This window comes from Pocillopora verrucosa, chromosome 4 (genome assembly GCF_036669915.1).
Source record: "Pocillopora verrucosa isolate sample1 chromosome 4, ASM3666991v2, whole genome shotgun sequence".
NCBI classification, from domain to species: Eukaryota; Metazoa; Cnidaria; class Anthozoa; order Scleractinia; family Pocilloporidae; genus Pocillopora; species Pocillopora verrucosa.
Genome location: NC_089315.1, coordinates 6,910,657 through 6,934,553, shown reverse-complemented (window position 1 = coordinate 6,934,553; position 23,897 = coordinate 6,910,657). Strand labels below are relative to the sequence as shown.

At 35.7% G+C, this 23,897-nt stretch overlaps 3 protein-coding genes across 3 annotated transcripts in view; 1 reads left to right on the top strand and 2 right to left on the bottom strand.

The window, feature by feature from the left end:
• Positions 1 to 46: 46 nt before the first annotated feature.
• On the bottom strand, positions 47 to 7,222 carry LOC131795765 (suppressor APC domain-containing protein 2-like). The gene is made up of 6 exons (XM_059113377.2): positions 6,229 to 7,222; positions 3,824 to 3,978; positions 2,675 to 2,830; positions 1,704 to 1,844; positions 1,475 to 1,549; positions 47 to 880 (listed from the first exon to the last, which is right to left on the bottom strand). The coding sequence occupies exons 1-6, from the start codon at positions 6,839 to 6,841 to the stop codon at positions 749 to 751; spliced, it is 1,272 nt and encodes a 423-aa protein (XP_058969360.2). The 5' UTR covers positions 6,842 to 7,222; the 3' UTR covers positions 47 to 748.
• A 2,852-nt stretch (positions 7,223 to 10,074) lies between these two features.
• LOC131795749 (general transcription factor IIH subunit 4-like) lies at positions 10,075 to 19,600 on the bottom strand. Its single transcript, XM_059113354.2, is given in 18 exon segments — positions 10,075 to 10,582; positions 11,247 to 11,308; positions 11,542 to 11,620; positions 12,258 to 12,305; positions 12,502 to 12,531; positions 13,146 to 13,194; positions 13,424 to 13,475; positions 14,122 to 14,199; positions 14,551 to 14,611; positions 14,747 to 14,830; positions 15,468 to 15,536; positions 15,802 to 15,863; positions 15,866 to 15,912; positions 16,027 to 16,127; positions 16,789 to 16,885; positions 17,447 to 17,575; positions 18,380 to 18,484; positions 19,456 to 19,600. Coding segments are annotated over 18 exon segments (1,401 nt in total). The 5' UTR covers positions 19,596 to 19,600; the 3' UTR covers positions 10,075 to 10,474.
• A 102-nt stretch (positions 19,601 to 19,702) lies between these two features.
• The window catches only part of LOC131795750 (ATP-binding cassette sub-family A member 2), a 28,535-nt gene continuing 24,340 nt past the window's right edge, over positions 19,703 to 23,897 (top strand). The window contains exons 1-5 of the mRNA XM_059113355.2: positions 19,703 to 20,018; positions 20,142 to 20,235; positions 21,367 to 21,478; positions 22,595 to 22,740; positions 23,365 to 23,483. Coding sequence (XP_058969338.2) covers positions 19,953 to 20,018; positions 20,142 to 20,235; positions 21,367 to 21,478; positions 22,595 to 22,740; positions 23,365 to 23,483 — 537 coding nt within the window. The 5' untranslated portion in view covers positions 19,703 to 19,952. The remainder of the gene's footprint in view (positions 20,019 to 20,141; positions 20,236 to 21,366; positions 21,479 to 22,594; positions 22,741 to 23,364; positions 23,484 to 23,897) is intronic.

The window sequence follows — 23,897 nt, the reverse complement described above, 5'->3', positions numbered from 1 at the left end:
TAAATCAAAATATACTACAAATATGCAAGTATATCGATAAAAAAAATGTCTTTTCATAATTTATGTTTCACTGCTTTTCAATTTTTGAAGTAAAGAGATATTAAAATTCATATTTTCTCACTTTACCTCTTTACGTTAATATTTCAATAATACTTCTTTTATGTACGATTATAAAATTAAACTATAAAACAACTCCTGGATTCTGATCTCAGTAAAATGTACAGTAAACACATCTGGTGCGCTCAACAGGAATCAAGATCATCTCCTACTATGTATAATACCCTAAATAATGTTTAGAAATCAATTTCGTTTGTTGTAGGGCTGTAACAACAGTATGTATATTAAAGTCAAAAGCTCATAACACTTGAAAAAAAATTAGGCGATCCATTTGCTTAACAAGTATATTAACTTTTTATTTATCATTGCTAATAACAGGCGCTGATAATTATTTTTATATAAATATATACTTTTTTCCCTATCTTTTTCAATTTAATACATGCCTTATCGTGTGTTGCTTAATTAATGCTCTGCTGACCTATAGGATTTTCAGCAGCAGCGCAGCGAGCAATGAGTAAGCGAGAGATTGTAAACTATCCATATCAGTTGTTAGCGAGTAGAATGGATAGGGTAACTTATATCTTTATCAGACTCCATGTTGAAACTGAAGACATTCGGAGATGTTACCAATATAGTGACTTGAAGCTCCTTATAGGCAACTCGAAACAGGTTGGCCGGCCTTGCCTTCAGATTAGAAGATCTGATGGGGCTTTTTTGTGCTAAGTCCATTTTTTCCTGACGCTTTGCTGTTGAACAAGTCGCGGATGAGAGCAGACTTCTCAGTTTCCAGTTGAGCAATTTTACTTCCTTTCTCAGAGACCTCCTGATGATGAAAATATATTATTATACAAATAACACGAATCAACAATTCTTTATGGTCTCTTAACCATTATTATTGACTGAACAGCTCCCATGAGTGACCAAGACAGAATTTCTCCTTACAATATCAACATAGTATCAAGCAGACAAATGATGGGAATAAACAAAAATATTAATTAGGAGATTATTAGTTGATCCAATACGATCCAATACCTAGTTCTTTGAACTAAAATCATAAGAATTGTATGGTAGACAGTAAGGAGAATTACTATTATGAGAGCTTGGAAGGGAAAATGTTAAAAAAGGGCTACACTAAGGGAAAATTGCAACAATATTGAAAGAGAGCCACACAATAAACGCTAGCACTTAAAAATTATCAGGGAGGCACTTGTTAACTTTGCTATGCACAAAATTGATAACAGATTTCTGAGAGGCTAAATACTAGAAATATATTATTTAAAAACAACAAAAATGGGTTAAAAGTTAGAAATTTTCAGATCCCTGAGATTTAGCCACATAAACAGGCTACATGTAGGAGATACACAGACTATGCATACAAAAAACAAGCTACAGTCTAATTATTAATTTTTATAATGACCTTTTTGAGACGTTCTACTTCATCCTGCAGCCATTGTTTTTCATTACTAGCTTCTGAACTTGAAGTTAGTGATGCCTAAGGAAAAAAATTATCCATATCATTCAAAAGGGATTAGCATATCAGCTGAGCAGAAGGAAGAGCCAAAAATTGTTCTAAATATGATCAATCCTGAGAGTGAAACTTCTATAATGAAAAAGCAACTCAAACAAGAGACCTAAACTATGTGTACCTTTACAGGTGATTTCCCTTCAATGATTCTTTCTAAGGACTGATTCACACTCTGTATGTGATGTTTGTGCTCTTTAAAAGAGTCATCATCCAAACCAAGCTCTCTCCTTCTTGTCTTGTGAAGCAAAATTTCATACTGAAACTGCAAAGGGGTAGATGAGCACAATAAATGTATTTAAAAATTTAACATTCAAAAGTTAGCCCAAGAGAAAAAAATTCAGAAATCTTTTTACAGTAATGAATACAAATTGTAAGCCTTACAGACCTTTTGCAACATACATGGTGTTCATTTTGACTATAATTTCTGTTAGTCAGAGTTCTGTATTTTTGGTATGTCAAATGGCCCCTTTTGCCATGATTGCATCTTCAGCAATTTTCAAGCTCTCTTTCTAGCTTGAAATCTGGGCAACATTCAAGCCAAATAAAAATAGGACAAACATAATTATACTGCAAAATGTATTTCCTATCACCTAGAAAAACAAATTTGATTGATACTTCCTTTCTGTTGGCCACACTGTTCATGGCCATATAACCAACATACAAATCTTCATTCCTCAAATACTTTCTAAAGGGTGCATGATCCTGGCAATATTTATGAGCAATGACTGATTTGTGGAAAATGTTACAAGTGGGATACTGGTTTGCTATATGATGAAAAGGCTCATCTGCCTGTTGCCTCCCTCATAGAATGCTTTCTTCAGTTAACAAATTGAAGTGAATAGCAGACATTGAGGAGTCACTCATTCATCTACACAGCCTCCTTAATCAGGTGGTTTGTTGTTAAATATTCTTCTTATATTCATGATACAACATACAAAAATGAATTGCTTTTACTTATCATTTTCAAGTTGTTCTAAACAAGTCATAGTGACATCAATTGATCAATTAATGCATGTGCATTTTTAGAATGTTCTCTGATACAGGTGCCTGGTCAAACTTGTAATGAAACATTATGATGACATAATGAATTACCTGTTCAAGAGAATATTGGTCGTCATTTTGAAGGTGCAATTTCTCTTCCTGAATAGCTGTGATTCTTTTAAAATACCACTTTCTAGCTTTTTCGATGACCTGAAGACCATTTTGTAAAAGGTCATGCTCATCATCAAGCTCTTGTAATCTAGCATCCTACAATATCACAGGAATAAAAAATATTGCCAGCATTCTTGTTTTCAAATCAAGCCTTACCATACTATCTAACCAATAAAATTAATAATAAGCTATTACAGTGCTTACAATTTAATTAAGACCACATTAATGCACAGCATTTAGTTTTCAAAGAGATATTAAACATGGCTTCCATCGTAATTAATCAACAAAGTACAACAAAGAAGAAAAAACATAACTTTTGATGCCATTTAATTGAGTTTGAGTGCCAACATTGCACCCTTCAAGTCTCTTCCATCTTTAGGAGTATCAATATCTCTCTGTTACCTATGTGAATGTCCATGATGAATAGTCTTCAAATAGCATGAAATAGTTTACATGTAAAAATTCCAGACTATTTTTGCAGCCATTGTACAATTTCCTCTCACTGCTGCAAGCTGAAGGGTTACGGGTAGTTGCAGGTATGTTTTTATCTCCCAAGCTTGACCCTCAACAAAAATCAAGCAAACTACATTTTCCAGCCAGAATATTAAGCTTATCAAATCTTACTTGCATGCATTGATACAAGTATACAATATTTATCAAAGTTGTCATCAAAAAAATTACTCTAACCTAGGACAAAATATAAATGAGATATGCTTGCAAATAATTTGTTTTGATCAAAAGAGTCACTTGGGAGAATAAATTGTGCCATTATTATCATTTTTAAATACTTAATCAATAATCAATATTACAGAGACATATGTCTGGAAACCTGACTGCATATCATGAAGGACAATAATAGTTGATTCTACTAATTTTTTCATTATATCAATAAATTTTGATTGCACTATAATAAAAAGGGACACCCTTCAATTTGTTGCATACCATATATTCAGTAATTTAATTGAATAATAGTTAACTTTAAAAAAATACATTCCTTTCCTACCAGAAAGTGGTTTAAGATACTTCTACCAACTGAACTAAGACACCACATTTTGAAAGTGAGGAAAGTTAAATAATCTCATGAATTACCTTTTCAATTGTCTGGATTTCAGTAGGAGCAGCAGAATGTTTAATATGTCCATTTAAATTTGTTGGTACACTACTGCTGATTTCTTTACCAACAAAGTAGACTTTTGTTGTAGAATTTGATCTTCCTTTTGGACTTCCATTTCCTGAGGATGGACCTGCAAGTCAACACAAGCATGAAATCAGTTTGGCACATGCAGTCACAATTCACTGATAATAGAAACAGTAAATTAAATTGTTGGAATCTCTATTTACAAGAACAGCATGGTCTTCTTTTTAAAATGGCTCAGTATCTTTTTGCTAAATAAACAGTTAGTGGAAAATAATCAGAACATTTCTGTAATAAGTCTTGTTTTTTTACTAGACAATTTAAAACCTAAAGTATCTCACAGAGGCTGAGTTCTGTGTCAGTCAGTAATGTAATTAGAGTTGTCACTTTTGTAGGATCTTTCAATAGAAAGTGCCTCATAGAAATTATGTCAACATGCAGGGTCTAGTGTATGGGATGGAAAATACCATGAATTCATAGGTCTCTTAAACAATTTATCCAATATTAAAGTCAAAGTTGTCAGCTCTTGCAAAAAGTCTCAAATCTTATTTACAATGCAATTTATTTCTGCTAAGAAGTCTAAAATTCCTTTCAGTTTCTCTGAGTTGGGGATTAAAATTCCTGTAGCAGAAGGTGACTCAGTAAAAAGACAGCTGTCTAGAAAGAGTAGCTAAAAAGTTAGCTTTGTGTAAACAGTGTATCATTATTGTCATTTGAAAATATTGCAAAGAAGATGATGTTTTTCAAAACAGAGTGGAAGAGTGAGTATCATATAACTCCAACTCAACATTTCCTTGTCATTTATAATGCTTGTGAAAATCAAGGTAAAGTGATGTCATTGTGATTTGTATTGCAAATACAAATTGTGTACATGTACATGTAGTTTCCATCTGTTTTACAGACTGGATTCTAAGTGTCTCACAAGTCTTTCATTTTCCCCCATCACCACTTACTCTAATGAAGGCCCAGTCTACTTTAAACTTGTGTTGCCCTAAATAGGGATGGAATTTCAACCATCATTGGTAATGCCCCTCTATATGAAAATTAACTCCTATAAGCATCTATTTTCCACTTCCAAATTATGTCCTTCACCTATTGTGATCAATGCTTGAAAAATCCATCCATTAATCTAATGAAAAATATTAGACATTGCAAAATGTGGGTTGGCTTAGGGGGGGTCTCAAAGCCAAGATATTTGTATATTAAGATTGAATGAGAAAAATCCAATATTTTTTAGGAAGAAGTTGAGGGCAGAAACTCTTGTGAAGGGATGTATATTGACATCCTAGGGGATATAATTGAGACACTGCTGCATCATCATCCTGATTATATTGCTGCATCTCCCTTGCTTTCAACATCCTTTTCCGTTTTAAGATTATTTCTAGCACTGCCTCCAGCATTTCTAAGTTAAGAAGTAGTTTGTTTATCACAAAAAAATAATGCGACGCATGGTCTGTCAAGACTCAATTACATAACTTTTGAGAAAGAACCACAACAGGCCCAGACATGAAATCTGTAACCTCTGAAACTTTAAAAAGTTAACTATAATCTCCACAGGAATTCTAAATTGTCAGCTAATATTCTCATCAATCATATGCAACGAAAAAGATATGTTATATTGACAATGTAAAATAAACATTTTTTCATGGCTGAAGACATTAGCGGTACATTGGCCTTACAGTCTAATTTTAAAGTTTTGACATGTTGTTTAGACATAATCGAGGTCGCCATGCAGAGAGACCACCTGGTATTTTGATAATCGTAATCTCTATTGTGTTCGCTGGAATGGCTTACACATTTTGGCACGTCCAATTTTTGTGTCCAAATTCAGGATTACAGCTAAATCGTTTAGCGTTAATCTGACGCCAAACGAATTATCATGTTGTAAATACTTCTCAGTCTTAGAACCTCTGAAATGCGAAAAAAACTACTTCAGATCAAGAGGGTGGTAGTTTAAACATAATAAATTTTCAAGCGAATTGAACGAGTGCAAAAGATACAAAAAATAAACATTGTCTCGCCACTAGTTCTGTAGTACTGTTCCATTGAACTAATTTTAAACATATGCGACATCCTTTGACGTAAAAACGTCGAAATATGGACATATGCTAAAGCGCCCGGTATGCTTTAATCCGTGTTCTATTTAGATTAGGACACCTTTACTGTTTTCAATTAACGCGCGTTCGTTTATGAAGTTAAAAGCGCCCGAAAGAAAAATTATTTCTTTTACTAGTCATATTTAATTAGAAAATTCGGACCACAAAGAGAAAATTGGTGGTTATTTATAGGTTCAAGGCCGAAATTCCCATGAATATCATTTACTACCAGCCCACCGTGTCGTAACAAAAGAAACACTTACTTGTACTTCCGGAGCTATCGTTCCCGTTTGTCCGTGGATTTGAAGCATTAAAAGTCAGAGAACGCCTCTTTTCTTGATTTTCATTCTTCCAATCCCTTAATTTGTTAATTACTTGAGCCTTAGTTCTGTTTTCGTTGCCTGCAAATGAGTCCTCGCTAGAATCGGAAGTCCAACCTTTAGTGGCCGTGTCCAGCTGCGGTAGCGAGTTCGATCTTCTGGTTGAGTGATCTAAGCCGTTCGCACCACCATTTGTTTGGGCGCGTGGTTGCGTTTTAAGGGCCAATTTCATTCCAGTACATAGTCTTTCAAAGTTCAGAAGCCCATTCTTGGGGGTAACCTTCCGTAAATTTTCCATGACTCCCTCTCCGAGTCCATTCGAGCCTTGTTTAGTTTTCCACCTAGTCTCTATGTCAGAGAGTCGCACAAAGCCTGTTCCCTTCTCGTCAAGAATATCGAACAATGTTTTTAAATAGCGTAGAAATTCTCGTGGCAAATCCTGTGTGATGTTGACAGGCTTTGCAATAATTGTAGGAGAATTCTCGCCACCATTCTGCTTCGAAAAAATAAAGACATGTCTACCTACTTGCCTTGTATCCATTGGTGAAGCGGACATCTTTTCGGGATGAAAAAATTCATAACACTGTCCACGTGCAAGTGAGGCTCTGGGTATTGAAGGTGTCAGCGATGACAATAACTTGCTTGTTAGTGGCTAATTTTGGTAATCACTTGGCGTAAAAACAAACAGAGCCTGTGGCTTCCTTTGAAAACGTGTGTAAAGGAAGTTTTTCGAATTAGCAGGAATCACGTAGCTTCTTATGGTGAGGGAAGTCCAAGAATTTGCCCAAGTTTAATTGACCCAAAGTAATTTTTTGCGCTGATATAGGTCCGTCCGCCTTGTGAAGAAGAGCTTGTTTACAGCGAGAGTTTCCTTTGTGACTGCTCTGACAAAAACAGTTTCAGTTTACAATTCTGTGATCACTACGTGAGGTTATGACACCTCGATCATTTGATTAAAAGCCCGCAAAACTGTGTCAACAGAGGAATAATCAAACACTAATTAAAAACGAAGCAACTAAATGAATGCCTATCGTGAAAGACATCGAAACAATTTTCAAGATCATACGAAACCGCCTGCTCCCAGCAAATATAAGCTTCTTGGAATGATTTCACGTATGTGCTACAACAAACATATTAGTCAACTCAAGCACAAAAATAAACCTTAACGAAACAAATCTGTATTTAAGACGACAAACTTAATGGTCCTTAGTGAGTTTTTCCGTTGTCTGACTTTTTCAGTTTGGAATCCGGATGTGGCTTGTTTTCAGTCGAAATTTACGCCTCCGCATTAAACGCAGACTCATGGCTATCGATTGTTTCCTGCCGTTGAAAAACCTCAAGAGACCGCGTAGTCTATGAAAGGGGAAGCCATAGTGTTTAACTTTAATTAACATGTGCTGTGTTTTTAAGGTTCACTGCCAAAGCATTCAATTCGACTGCAGCTGGCCGTAATCAATTGATGACTCCATGCTGAACTGAACAATGGAGACTAAATGGATACTTAATTTTTTATGTGATTTGAAAGCAGGGGAGCTCAAGAAAATGATATAAACGCCGGCCTTCACTGACCGAGTCGTAAGTAGGACTCACTTGGCTAGTTCTTCTGTGGTCATGTTTTTACAGAGACAGTGCGTGTACTTGATGCCAACCGAGTTTCAAAAGCGTAGGAATCAAAAATTTGTTCTTGTTCAGTCGTTTTTCTCGGATGAGCCTCACGAATTTTCTCTCCTACGTTCCTTCGTTTGTGTTCACTGACAGAGACAGGTTATGAATTAAAAGTTTTAGAATAAATAGTCTTTTCGTTTAGAGTTATCTCAAGGTTTTCACACGTGTGTAGCGAAGGAATAAACAGCGTCTTTTATCTTGCGTGTGCCGATTTCTAATTACGAGGAACCTTTTTTTTGAAATCTTCATACATCAACAGGCACCTTTAAGATATATGCTACTCTACAGAGAAAACGATTCCACCTTGATATTTAAGTGTGTATTCATAATGATATCTAGAGGGAGAGAGGTTGCTTTAGAAGTTATATTCTGAGATTACCTTAATTCGAGAGTAACGTAAAAGTAATGAAAGTACGTTTCTAGGTATTCTAAGTAGACGGTTTGCGGCACATTTGAAAGGCAAGGAGTTTTACACTAGAAGATTTGTGTAAACAAAATATTAGGCATCATTGTGGGATTAGAACAGGGCCTGGAAATCAAGATTGTTATGGAGGGAAGGTGCTGTATTGGGTAACGGTCCTAAAAAAAAGTGGAATAATTTTTGTGGCTCAGAATAAGAGCGGTCTTGGTAACGCCAAAAAATTCGCTGGGAAGCTGAAAAAACTGAGTTCTACTACAATCGATTTTATTTATTCATTTTGTTTGCCGAAATGTACATAACTAGGGTAATTGGCTTCTACCGGTGCACATAACTTTAGCCCTCTTGAAGGTAATCTATTTATGCGAAGTACGTTTCTCGCGTTGGTGAAGGAATTTTAATCATCGTATTTGATCGACTCCAAAGGGAACGCAGAGATGCAATGCCTTTTGCTGCTAGTCTTCCTCTTAGCAGCCGAGGTTTGTCGATGAATGTAAATCGAAATCGTCTTTAGCATGCTTCCCGGCATAAGTAAAGTTCTATTAAGTTCGTATTTCTTCATGATTTTCAGCTCAGAGATATGGTCCAAAGGTAAGTTTTGCTTTATCTCGCTAAATTTCATCCGATTATGCCCCTCCCTAAACTCGATTCACTCGACGGATTAGCCCTGTTCTCAACCCTTTAACTCCCAAGATCTGATTGTCAATTCTCCCCACTAGCTACTACACATTCCTTTGAAAATTGATCGCGAGAATAACGTGTTGAATCCAGCTAATAAATTGTACGTAATGAGTTTGAGTATTCACTACCTACTACACATTTCTTTGTAAATTGATCGCGAGAATTACGTGTTGAATCCAGGTAATAAATTGTACGTGATGAATTTGAGTATTCTCACTACCTGTTTGCTGTCTAACGTGTTGATACTATAGGGAGAAGTTACATGGTAATCACTTCTGGGATTTAAAGGGTTAAAATCTGAGGTATTCATCGCCAAGGCGACGCCTAACAACTTTCAAATGCTTGAGTCATTGGTACTTGTCTTCTTTTGACAGATATCAAGTAATACCCTGATCTGATTCCGCTGCAGATAAACCTTTGACCCTGAGCTTTACGTGGAAGCCAGGTTAAAAGAACGAATTTGATAGCAGACGAACAGAAGAGTCAGAAGTTATCCTGAAGAAATCATGTTAGGGCCAAACTTGATTCGAATTTAATCGAAAATGCGGCAAAGATTTGAGAGGTAAATTTCGCGGGAAAAATACCCTTTCCAATTGAAGTGCAAAACGCCATTTTGTCGGTAGATGCACTGGCTAAATTATTCCAAGTTCAGCACAGGTACCATTTACAGAAACGCAGCAACTAAAACAAAGAGAAGGCGGCAATTTCCACTGCGCAAAACATTCTGAAGCACTAAGGATAAATCGGGTTTTCTGAGCATAACAAATTTGGAGCTTTTTGATCAGAATTAGCAGAACAGGCTGAATACAGGATGTTACTTGTATTCATTTTTTAGTCTCGTACCAAGACCTTCCACGGCCAAATCTAACACTTTCCACAAAGAGTCAAGGGACCTTTCCCGACTTTTATAACACACAGAGGGAAGGAGCAGTAGCTGGAAAGTTCATAGCTACGCGAATGCTGAAAGGGGAAAAGCACGCAATAAAACGCCATTGAGCGAAAACATTTTGTTAAACTATTTTCCTAATCAGTAAAAGGTTTACAAATGTTTTCATCCTCCAGAAAAGTATATACAGTATTAATTGGAATACGCCAATAAAAAAAATATCAAAAAAACATCTCTCTCCTATTTGTTAGTCAATGTCAATATTTTTCTTTAAGCTTCACAGGTCACAGCTTCCTGATCTGTTTTTCCTTTTGTTAAATTTCTTAGATTTCACTTCAAGTTTCTAAACGAAGGCATGGGCTAGATTTTATGCGCCAAGTGAAATTCACGTGCCTTAAAAACCCAGCCAGTACGTACAGAAGTTGTCACATCGTTTTTGTAGTTCCCTGACGCACGCGTGGACCGGTTTCTCCATTACTAGTCACGTGCCAACCACGAGGAGTAGTATGGCTTGCAAGCTTATGCATTAGCACGAGCTGTCACGTGTTTTTCTGTCGTTTCCAAAACCTTTTAACGTCATCATGACCTGAGCGGCTAACAACAATAACTCTCTTTGATGAGTTAGCCCACATTAGAACACCAAGATCCTGCAGAGAGAAACCGATAGAGAAGGTCAGCTACAACAACAGTTTGAAAGTAGAAGAAACAGATTAAGTGCGAAAGTTCCTTGCCTAAGTTCTCATGAATGGCCTAACAACTCGATGGAATATAGAGAAATTTTGAATTAAGTGTTGAAGTAATCCGGGTTTGATTTTGTTTCATTTTAATTCGTTTTGCGATTGGCCCAGAAAACTCGCGTCACCCTCCAAACCAATCAGACGCAAAACTTAAAACAATTGCGACTTTGTCATTCGCGTTTTCCCGCGCTTCAAGCCGTTTGAGTTGTCATTGGCTAGTGATAATATCAATCTTTGTTCTGATTAATCGCTCTGATAAATCTTGTTTAGAATTGTAAACTGCGAGAGTGACGTAAAACCAATGGCAAAAATCTAGGTACAGAGAAAGGTATTCAACTGTTCCTATTACTTTGAGACGGAAACTGACGTATTCAAAGTCAAAAGACACAAACAACAGACTTATCGTTTGCCCAAACATTTCAATCTCCAAGCGTTCACTTTAATCCACTTCACTTTGTGCAATTAATTCAAATTCAGGAAAATGTGAGTGTGTGTAACAACCAGCCAACATAGTTTCAATACTGGTGAGCTAGTAATGTTCAGTGGATCATGATACTAGCACAAGGTCCCTTACCTCTGCATACTTCTTTAGGGTTTCAAAATCTGCTTGTGAGAGGAACTGGTTGTATAGCACACCTGCGGAGAAAAGAAAATATTTCTGTTAAGTGTAGGTCTCTGGAAGGTTTACACCAGTTATGCGAAAAGTGTAAGGCGACATGGACTCCTTAAAAAAACTGATTAACTATGCTTAACGTTTTATTTGAGTTAAAATATATCGTCCTTGCAATTTGGGTATACTTAATGGAGCACTGAATAAAAGGGGTAAGTTTCTTAAGGACACCCTTAAGTCTAAGACACTATGACCTTACCTTCAGTGAACTTCATTCGGCTCCTTTCCAGTTCCCAGAGTCGAATTTGATCACTTATTGTTGGTGGTATGATGGGATTCTGGGAAGTAAAGAGATTGTCGTTTAATAAGTGACAGAAGGAAACATGACGCACGTGGCCAGAAAACATAAGTCAGAACTGACTGGCTTAACTGAATATCCGCTCAGATCAGTTGACCTCCAAGACTCATTCACTCCTCTGATGAGATCTTGGATCAATGTCAGTATCTGAGCAACTGCACATCTACCCCTCCCCTGACCGAACGAAATTCGACTGATAACAAGTTAAGGTTAATGTTGGGTTAGGGGAGAGATAGTTTAGCAGTTGCGAAGATACTGACATTTATCGGGATTTTTTTGGACAAAAGTTGTGCGGGAAACTCTTCAAAAGTATCTGAAGGATTTTTTTAGTGTTTTTGTTTAATATGTCAGTAAGTTCGACCAATTTCAGTTAAGGGAAAGTGTCCTGAGCAACAACACTGTTAACATTTTATGTCTGTAAAGAATTATCCTTAGATTGACAATACCAATTCTATTGGTAGACAAACAACAAGGAGGTAGAAAAAAATAACAATGAAGCTTAAAAATAACTAACTTACAAAATCTTTTATGATCCACAAAGCATGAAATAGTAAGTATCATTATTTCAGAAAAGAGATTAACTTGTACTTGAACAAAGAACAAATTTTCATACAAACCTTTTTTAACATTTCAGGGTGTGCTCTAGTCCTCAAAAAGTGAAGAATCTACAAAAAAATAATAAACATTAAATTTTTGTTTTTTTTGTTTTTTACTGTTAGTACATAATATCTTGCACTGTAACTGATTCACATCACTTCCTACACATATGCACAACTTTGAAACAAACAGTGTGTACTAAACATTTTAAGGAAGGGAAATTTTTTTCAAGTATCTGATAGAAGAAAGAAAATAATATTCAACCTGTTCAGCTGATATTCCACTTGACAATGCCTACAGATAGATAGATACTTCAGTACTGGTAACTATAACATTAGTCGTGGGCTTAACATGGGCTGAATTCTGTTGAGATTAGTAATAGGATATATGCACAGAGAGGACATAGGCAAGAGGTCTTTCAAACAAATGAAAAAAGCAACACAAAACAAAACAAACAAGCAAATTTAAAAGAGATATATATATTACATGCATATATATTGGTTCTCCAAGTTGTAAAAAGACCAAAAAAACCTTTTTTGGCTGAATTTCAAGTTACCCATCTGGGAATTATACTTGAGCCTACTAAAACCCTTCAAAGCTTTGACTCTTGGATACCCAAGCCCTCACATTTTCAGTCAAGATGAACACTAGATCTTTTCAGTTCTCCTACAAGCCAGTTCAGGAGGTAGTTTATCATTAAAGAAAGCCTGCATACTCTGTTGCAAAATCTGAAATTTCTATTAAACGTTTGCTACATCAAATTTTTAAAATTCATTACTATGGTCAATTTATCCTCTAATCAATTTCAAATTGAAATTCAAAGATTTCAAAGAGTTTCAATTCTCACTGAAAATCAATAATAGATTGTCTAATAATTTGTTTTTAAAATCACTTCACTAAAACATTACCTGCTGAACACTGTCTCTTGTCAAAGCACCAACACACATGTTCGGAAACCTACAGAAAGTAAAAGAGGCATGACTTGTACTGTGTCAACTCCTTGAACAACTGGAACAATAGCCTAGCTTTGAAACATCTCTAAGAAACATCTTCACATGTATTGCATAAAAATCATTAGTTTACAAATTTGTACTAAATAAATGAGAATATAGCACTGCAGACATTTTAAATTACAATTCCATGGTAGATCAACTCAATTGTTCACAGTTCATTAAAAAATACAGACCTACAGAGTATCTCAGCAAACAATCCTACAAGAGCTACTTGCAGAGACGAACCTGTGTAGTTGGAGGAGAAAATTAGTAAACCATTTAATCACAAAGTGCGTCTCAAAAGTGAGTTGACAGTCAAAGATGAGCATCTTGTCTCAAGATATGAGCCACTTGCCTCTTGCTGTATTGAGTGGGTAAGCTGTTGGTAGGTTTTTTAATAAACCCCAAAAAACTATTGGATAATACGTGTAAGTGTAAAACTTTTACATACAGCAAGGAATATGGTAACAAATTGTGCATTGTATCATCTTAACTGCAAAGACAGTTGTTCTTTGGGTAGCAGTAGAGCAGCAAGTAGAAAATTTGAAACTTAACACTGAGAGCAACCGTCAACAAGTAAAAGTAGAAAATTTGAAACTTAACATTGAGAGCAACTGTCAACAAGCAAAATGTGAGGGGGTAGGAAAAGTGAATACTAATTTGTTTAAACAAACTCACATACATGTGTAAACCAATACTGAGTTGAAATTTGGTATCTTCCACTGTATATTGTTTTTTTGAAGAGCAGCAAAGTGGCAGAAAACTCGAAGCACTTGAATGATACTCATTCTTGGGAATTTGGGCCAAACACAATAGAGGTGAGCCTTTCAATTCTCCCTCACTTTCTTAATAAAATACATCTAGCATCATATTTGTTACTATCATTACTTACTTGTATATGCATAAAGACGGTAGTTTGTCTCAACTACAATAAAGCCCTTCTGATCTGTGTTACTGACAGTTGAACTCCCTGAAACAGATAAGAATTTTCAGTATTCTCTCAATGAGATAAAAAGTACCTAATGGACATTGTACACCGACAATATTTACACAACAACTACATGAAATTATTAAATGCTTTCCTGTTCCCATATCAGTTTACATATGACCCTTAATACCCTAACATCAGTATGTATATATTCTCTACACTGTTCCCTAAACATTGCCTAAGATGCTAATGGAGAATTTGTGTAACAATCAAGAGATTTTTTAGTTAGTGATAATTTCCTCTCTTTTAATGTGTGATTCAGGGGTGATATTGTCTGGAGAAATTAAATGCTAATCACTCTCACAGGTCAAAAGCAAGATAAGTGATTGTTACCTATTCCTGCTGAAGCCAAATTAATGGCTAATCTAGTGGGATAGTATCTTCTTGACTTGCGCTGAAAGAGTTTCACAGATAAGTATACTAACTTGGGTAAGATTATTCACAAAAGGGTCACAACAAAATGTAGTATTAACAGCCAATAGCATAATGTTAGCCAATTCCCATATAGGAAAGAAAATTAAACCAATACCTTTCGCTGAAAGACAAGACCAAATTCCCTGAGATGTTGAAGGAATTTTAGTTGAGACTCACTCATGCCCTCTGTAGAGTAGTCCTGTACAAGAATATAAAATAACAGGAAAGGATAATACATGACTGTATTCAATGGCTCTTCTTCTTCTAAAAAAAAAATAGCTCAAGGCATCTTAATTTTTCCTCGTTCTATACAACAGCTGGAGACTTATTTGGTCTCTGGTGCCTGTTTTATAGTCTGTTATCTCCAAAACTGAGAAAGTCAGTCAAACAAAGCTTCTTCTTATCTATTAAGTTGGTGTAATCATCTCAAATAGCAGCACTTAGCTTACCATTAGTGACACACAATTCAACAATCCCTGATGACTGTTTATCAAATTTTTGAAAATCAAGACACTAGTAATAATATAATAATAATAACAATAATAATAATAACAACAATAATAACAACTTTGTTTGAGTCTCAACCTTAAAGCCAAGAGTAAAGCTTTACTAATTGGCTGGGAGACAGTATATAATTCAGAAATTGACCTATATAATTTTACAACTATAACCCAAAGAGAGAAGACCTAAATAATTATGTATTATTATATCTAATTATTATAAATCAAACTATCCATGGGATACGAGATATAGAAACTATCCAAGATGATTGTAAATCATCTCTATTCCCATAACCAATCTACTTGCAGAACTTATTTTATTATGTAGAAACTGACCTTGCCAAGGCTTGCAAAGCTAATTTGGAATAGAAAAGACAGGCACTCCACAAGGTCCATGCCTCGAGCCTGACAAAATATACAAGAAATTTGAAAGTAAATGAGAAAAAAGGGGTAATTATTTTTTGAAGCACATAAAAGAAAGGAAAGGGAAGTGGAAAGGCAGAAGTCATTGGGAAAAGGGAGGGAAGAAATTTATCAGAAATTAAATTTATAATAATGACTGGCAGAGATTTCAAAGTAGTTACAGACTGCATGTACCAAGTCTGTGCATTTGTCAAGCACATACAGTTACACAAGTTGTAATGACACATGGTGAAGTTGATGTGTTTACCTCAACAGTCTCCAGGTATTGTATCATAAAGTACCAAACTTGTGAAGCTGTGTCCATGAGTAAAATTGAAATCCAGCAGGACTTATAACTGGTGATGCACCAGGTGTCTCACTGTTACAAAAGTCACAAAAACATGAAAAACACAATTAAAATTGCTGATACCATGCATCATCCTCTACACAATGTTGTGTAAAATTTAATGTAGAATAACTAATAGGCAATTACCATTTCATGAGTCCTGATAAAACCAACACACGGACAACATCCTGACTAACAGCTGCACTTTCCTCACTTGAAGTATAACCAGTCATAAAATGAAGAACAGACTGAAGATGTGCAAAAAAACCAACAGTAAGAACACTTGTGATATTACCAGACCACCTATCTGAAACGTGGTTTGTACCTTTCAAAACTACATAAGATTTTGTGACAAATTTTGAATGTTTCTAGGACCAAAATAATGTAAAAACAATCCTTTAATTAATCCTGTAGTCACTTGTTTTGAAGGTCTTCAAAAATCACATTCATTCATTTTCTAATGTATAAAACAAAGTTGCAGATTTCCTTTGCTTTCTGTCTTTTTTTAAGACAAATATGAACCCTGCTGCATCTACAGTTTGTACCTTCTTTATACCTTTAAATCCTAAAAGTGGCCAGCATCTAATTTCTTCTTACAGAAATACTGCTGAACCATTTATTAAGATCATGAGAATAAAGAAAATGACTGCCAACCTAAGAAGCTTTGATCTCCAAATAAATTCTCCTTGTCTGTACCAAAACAAGCATATAGAGAAGAGTGTGGAGAATATTAATAGTGATGTCAGGGTGTAAAGGGTTATTGAACATATACAATAACTCTTCTGAGAAAAAAAAAAACCCCTTCCCTTTTTGTTTGATTTTTGTAAGTCCCATAGTAATTAGAGATAAAAAATTGCTCTGATGACCAAGTCTAAAAATAATTATTATCAAATGCATATGCACACCTACCTCCCACCTTTCCATACTATAATTATCAAGAAACGGAATGTCACGTGCATGCTTGTCTCTTTCAGGTTGTTCACCAGATCCTATCCATGGATTTCCTCTAAAAAAACAATTAACATTTTTTCTATATTATTAAATATTTCATATCTTTTTCTAAACAAAAAAGAGAAGCGTTGACTGAGCTCTGTTCTGTTGTAAAGCACATTGGAAGTGACTAGAGCATAAAAGAAGTGTAAAGAGAAACAAGAGACATAGTTGTGTGTTTCTTTCCACTTCTTGAGTGCTCTAGCCACTTCCTAAATCCTACCTAAACTTTGGACTGTCCAATTTGTTTTTTCTTTAAGGATTTTGTCTTTGTTCATCTCATAATAACGTAAATTAAGGCACTTAGCATGTTTTCGAACCTTTGTTTTGTTCTTCTGTTGCCACTTGCCAACTTGCTTGTTCTGAAATTTCACTTCCAATTAACGCAAAAAAAAACAGAGAGAGGTCCAGGAAATAGTCTGACATAGTGCAATTTGGCCGTTGGCAGTAGCTTTACCTCAGCCCTATATTTTGTACTCTGATAGAGCATACTCTTTCAACCAATGACAAAATGCATTATATCACAACTTAATCATAGACTTCATTACAAAATTCTGACATCAAGGTGCATAATTACCCGCCACAGAGAGCAATCTTGAGATTGCCCCGGAAGGTTGCATTCATTTCAAGCCTATTGGGTATTCCACCACTTGATTCTTTCCAAACCCTGAGGCTTTTCAGTCTGTTTATAGATCCTATGTAATGTCTGCCATGGGTAACAAAAGTTACAGTGTATCTTGCATAATAATTTAGTAACAGAATGTAAAATAATGTATGTTTGAAGGCAACACTTAGCATCTACGCATGTTTCTGTACTCTATACTTATCAGGCAAGGTTGTCATCATCATCTAACACTAAAATTCTCATAACTAATTTCTAAGGAAATATATAGCAGCTAGAGGGGAGAATTAACAATCAGATCTTGGGAGTTAAAGGGTTAACATTCAGATCCTGGGAGCTAAAGAGAGTAAGACACAGATGTACAATAATTGTCAGATCAACCAGAGCTTTACCACTTGGACTTGTTTCATTTATTGTTTCTTTAGTGTAACTAAGTGCATTTGAATGTGCTGATATGCAAAATATGAACTGTTCAGTCCACTCCCAATAACTCAAACCTTCAATAGAGATTGAAAAAGTTTCAAGTCAAAGGCAACTGTAGTTAAACCAAAGAAACCTGAACTAGACTGACACCTTTCGGGAAATCAAAAAAGGACAAAGAAATCCAGGCAAATCAACTTTGGTTTCAGTCAGTATGAGGTTTGAGTTAGGAAAGGTTTGAGTCATCAGGAGTCAACTTTAAAAACATTCATCTATGTGGTTTGTCCTGAACTGTCTGTTTGTCCATCTGCATGTTTATCTGTCTCTCAATCTATCTACCTATCTGTCTGTCAAACTGTCTGTTATTGCATTTGTCATTTAACCAGAGAGTTGGTTTACATCATCTAGGAGGCAATCAATCAACTAGGAATTATTTGGTGATTGTAAGAATTAGATGCAATAACTTACTTCTGGTAATCTGTTTTGACCCATGCAACTACCAGGGTTTCTGGTACAGGCTGATCAGCAAATAAAGTCCTCATCACAAATTGCTTGGCAAGTTCTGGTAATTCTCTGTGATGAACATGGCCAGTCATACCCCATAAGTTTGTGAATTAGTTTACTGTTAGTCTGGACAGCAAAATATCTGTTTTCTCTGTGCTACTTATTCCTGACTTCAAAATACAGGAAATGACATCTTTGAGGTCTTATTTTTGAAAATTTTCCAATTGTTATCCTCACCTTTGGTACTTGTGATTGCAAATTCAGTGCACCTACAGCTGATATTTTCTACTTCAGCAAGATAGAGTCTCAAAATTTTTAGTACATTTTTCTGTCATTTTGTGCCTAATTGTATCTTCTTAGAAAGGGGCAAAACATGAACTTCAATGTCAAACTTATCAACATTGTCTTTCTGTTTTTATTATCCTTATGATTATTGCAATAGTCATAAGGATGATAAAATCACTGTTGTCATTATCATTGTTTATAAAAGCTAATGCTGAGGCTGATCCAGGACTTGATTGAGGGAGGATTGGATAAACGTTTACAAAAGGTTGGGTAGAGGGTAAGGGAGTATGCCCTACTGGGAAAATGTTGAAATTTAGTCTTTAAGGGTAGGGATGATTAGATGTTTTTGACGCCTTTGAAACAATTGCTGTTAAGCTATTTTAAACATACACTATGTCCACTTAAGTTTTTCGTCAGAAATAGCACATGCTTTTAAACATCTTCATTTGAGTATAGGGGGTTCGATCAAGCCACCCGAACCACCCTTGGATCCGCCCCTGTGATGATAATATTATCATCATCATTATTACAATTACTATCATTCTTGGCACAGGTGTTCAAAGGGCGAATAACGCTATCAACGGATAAATCGCTATCCAGCTGGTGGGTGTCTGCAAAAAAAACTGTGCCATCCACCGGAAAGGGATTTACCCAGTGGATAGAGTTATCCACCCTTAGAACAAGCGAGGTGAGCTACCATTACTTTAATAATATATAGATTTAGCCAACACGTGCCTGTAATGCACTGCACCCACCTGAAAACTGCTAGGCAAATCGCTGGGTGATTGTACAATCGATCTAATATACCAGACGGTAGGCTTCCCAAATATTGGTGAAGATCTCTGCATTGTAAATGTCGGAAAAATGACGACCCAGATAGTTCAGCGGACGCCATGTTGGATGAGATCGAGTACTGGATAAAAAGGAATGGACACGAACTCTCTGGGGACCATTTATTGTCATCAGCCGGAGCACCCTATTAATGATGCACTTAACCTTTTCTTTATTACCATCATCAACTGATGGTAGATGCTGACTTGCGAATTTCTGTTTATCACTTCTATTTTGCGACTTTTGCCATCGATAAGTTTTCAAGGCGTTCTTAGGGAACTTCTCTGGGTTTTGGAGACCAGAATGTTCAGGTTATCGATTGCGTGAACGCTTCGCTGCACAGCGGAAAATATTACGCCGGGTTGTTGTTTACATCTGAAAGAAATTTCTGTTCTGGTACTTTTTCGCATTTGGACCAGGCATGGGGTTCGGACTACAGCTTAAGCTATTACTTTGGAAGAATTTCACCTTGAAGAAGCGGGCTCCGGTAAGAGCTTTTTCAGGAAAAAAAATGTAAATCGTTTTATTGCACATTTAAGTTTCAATGAAGCGACGGCAAGGGTATTGTCTCATTTTAATTTTTTTGCTCTTTTATTGCTTTGTTCAATAGTTTACCGTTCTGATCGAAGTCCTTAAGCCTCTCGTTTTGTTCCTTATTTTGATGGGAATTCGTTTTCGACGAGAACCCGATTTCGTTCCTGAAGGTGCGTATAAAATGTAAAATGTGTATCAACTACGTCAAGATCATGTCCAAAGCTTACGTGTGCCGATTATTTAACAGATGCAATATATATATACTTCTCGTTGGTTGTAATGTCTTTAGCTTTGCATTATAAAGGAACTGTAACATACCTTAAGTGGAACTTAACTTGAAAAAGAATGTGATGGCTATGACAGTGAGAACTACCAGGTGTTAAATATTAAATATTCTAATTTTTGTTTTCTTCCCGAGTTACATAAATTTTACATTTATCATGAATTTTATTTACGCTCGTGATTCATGCTCAAGTATAAATTAACCTGTTTGAGAATAATACAAGCAATAAGAAATGAATATAGACATGGGAATGACTTAAAATGAAAGAAAAACTACATTTTGTGTTACAAAAAGAAAAGAGATAAATTGGTGAAAAATATTCCTCACCGGTCTTACATTGGGAAGAGTAAAATGCGTTGTTTGTTTCATGGTAACAGTTTATTAAAATATATTTTCAAATTGTTTGGTTTAAGAGAGGATTTTTAGTTTTTTCAACGAATGAATGTATGATTTACGTGGGTGCTCTAGAATTTGTTCTCAACTCATAGCAATTCCTTCTGGGGTAGCTTTGTGGTTTCAGAATCTTGCATAAGACCTTTTTATAGCTAACAATGATCATAGGTCATAGCTGTTGTGTATTCATTGATCAAATAACTCCTTTCTTTGCTCTATGTTAACAGAAAGTTATTCAGTAGTCAAGGTAGTGTACTCATTGTACAATCATATCCTTGTAATCAGTTATTTTATTTTCACAAAGGAAAGTAAATTTACAATGTGAGCGAGTAATAAGATATGCCTTTAAAAAAGTAACACTGTGTAATGCAATACACTACAACAGCTAATAATCCAGATCAATGTGTAATTGCCATCAAAGGTATAAGCCTCTGAAATGGTTGGTTCCACCATCAAATTTTTTTTAAATTTTTCTTCCACCAAGCTATCTCCCATATAAGATATTGTACTGTCAGTGAATAATCTATATTCATCATCTTGAGTCTGTGTCTGTGAAAGCATAGCTTATTAACCAACTCACAAGCATCTATATTCTAAAGTATTGTGTCCAATTCTTTTTATACAGAGGTATTTCCAGTGAGGGCTCTTCCTTCAGCAGGAATCATCCCTCTGCTTCAACAGTTTTGTAATAATAAAGATAAAGATGAGCATGGCTTCCCATTACATCCTAATGCAAGGTACATGTACAATACATGCATTGGCTGTCCCATAGACATGGTGCTATTGGGTTACAGGTTACAGGGTGTTAACCATTAGACCCTTTAACATCAATATCCATATTGACCATACCCTTTTCTGTACATTTTCTTTGATAATAACTGAAGAATTTGTTTAACCATCAAATCTTCCTGGGTTGGCAATCATTTCCTTAATTGTCATAGTATACCATAATTAAAATACTCTGTGGGATTAAAATACTTTGTGCTAAGAAATCTTCTAGTGACATTCCGCAAACTTGGAATCTAGATAATTTTATAGTGTATAGTTTTGTGTACATCTTTTGTGGTTATTTTGTTGATATTTACTTTTCATTCATATTTGTATCTTGCTCTTGTACTTGTATAATTTACCTTGGAATCAGGTTATTGAAACATTAAGTCTTCAAAGGTAAAACATTGTCTCTACTCAACAATGCTCATGAAGTTAAAGAATGATTTAGTAGTATTATTGTATGGAGAAATTAGATGCTGGTCACTCTAAGGGGCTGTGAGGGTAGATTTTCTATCTTTAAAGCACCCTACAACAACCTGACTATGCCCAGGGCCTGTAATTACCCCTTTCACTCCCAAGGTCTTTTAAGTGATTCTCCATACTTTCTGCCATGCAATTTGGTTTTTAATTCCAAAAATTTCTCTTTTTTTGTGATTCTCATGACACTTGCCTGCTTAATATGGTATTGATATTGTATGGAGATGTTCTCTCTTGGTCACTCTTGGGAGTTAAATGGTTTAAGCCAAGCTTTTTCATCCAAAGTTTTGTCCACCAATCATGAAGTGACTATGTCTCCCACTCCTTCATTAGTTGGGGGAGGAGAGGGGTTATCTTGTAATAGACTAAACATGTACAGTAGTATTCTATCCAGTGGGTAATAATAGTAATACTCCTGGTCACCTCATACCACTGAGACTAGTACAGACCTCAGTTATGTTGGTGTCATACCACATCTTAGTTGTTAGCTGTTAAGAATAGAGATCTAGGATGAGAAAACATTTTGGGAGCAGCAGATTGAACATAGAATAATATTATTATTTTACTTACTATTTTCTCCATGGCTTGCTTTTGTTTTTTTTCAGTATTGGTGCTGTTCTGGATCATATTGCAGACATTCTCTCATCTCCTGGTCTGTCCACCGCAGATGACTTGAAAACACTGCCTCAGGATTATGAAGACTTTACAAGGAACTTCAAAAAGCTTATTTCACATGCTCAGAATGTTGATAGTTAGTACTTTCAAATATTATTGGACACTATTCTACATTGTATAGATTAAAATTCTACCCCAGACTAGTCCAGCTCCTAACAAATTAAGCTACATTTGACATAGGAAAAATTAACAGCGAGCTTTCAATCCTTGTGAAAGTAAACAACTTGATAAATGCTATTTGAATACTGCCCTTGTAAATGTTAAATTAGAAGGAAAGATGTGTCATCATCAAGTCAAGTAATTATAAATTTCTAATCAGAAGTGTATATGTTAGAATTTCTGCTTATATTACGTTGTGTAATTGTACTTTACTCATCCAGCTCCTTCTGTCCTCTTGTTTATTCTAACGGTAGCCTAGAGGAAATTTTCCTTTATGGGCAACTAGTTTATTTTATGACAACACATCAAGGGAAATAAGCATCTGCAATAAATAACTTATTACCATCCTAATTTTTCATGAGAGTCTAGGGTTGTCAAGGTTTGACTACTTACAAACCCAGAACATGCTGTATGGCTGCAACATTCTTCAGTTCCCAATGGTGTTTACCAAATTATATCAATAAATTTTTTAATAAATCATCTGGATTCATTTTACACATATAAGTTAAGTGATATTTTTTCCCCTTGTCATGCCTTGTAGACTTCACAATAAGGGAAATACTTACAGATCCTGAAGAAGCTCAGCAGTTTATGCAGAACATGTCTATTGCACCAGCAATGGCAGAAGGGTTACTAAACACAACGGTTAATTCAAGAGAGGTGGGTTCTTTATTAATGAATTTTTAGATGTTTACATGCATTGCACTACTGGTAGAGGTGGTGGTTGTGTCGTTGGTACATTGGACTCCAGGGTCTAGACCTGGCCGGGTTATTTTGTTGTGTTCTTGGCGGGCAAGACACTCTGCTCTCACAGTGCCTCTGTCTATCTGCTTCTGTTTAAATGGCTAATTGGCATTCCATCCAGGCGGGAGTAGAACTACTCCTCATCACTTCATGCTATAAAAACTGGGATAAGTTTCTAGCTACACCAGGGCCACTTGGCTTGAGTGCCTTATTTAAATATTTGTTACCATTTGTTCCCATGCACCCACGGTGTTGATAGTGCATGTCAGTTTTGCACCACTTAGGACTCATTGCTCACTAGTGCTCTCCTTGTAACATCTCACCCTCACC

What these genes read in the sequence shown, in the direction of transcription:
- LOC131795765 (XM_059113377.2), bottom strand. Translation starts at nt 6,841, where the DNA reads ATGTCCGCTTCACCAATGGATACAAGGCAAGTAGGTAGACATGTCTTT. An exon ending in CGATAGCTCCGGAAGTACAA is followed by an intron (nt 3,979 to 6,228) that starts GTAAGTGTTTCT and finishes GTTGACTTGCAG; the next exon opens with GTCCATCCTCAGGAAATGGA. An exon ending in AAGGGAAATCACCTGTAAAG is followed by an intron (nt 1,550 to 1,703) that starts GTACACATAGTT and finishes TTTTTTCCTTAG; the next exon opens with GCATCACTAACTTCAAGTTC.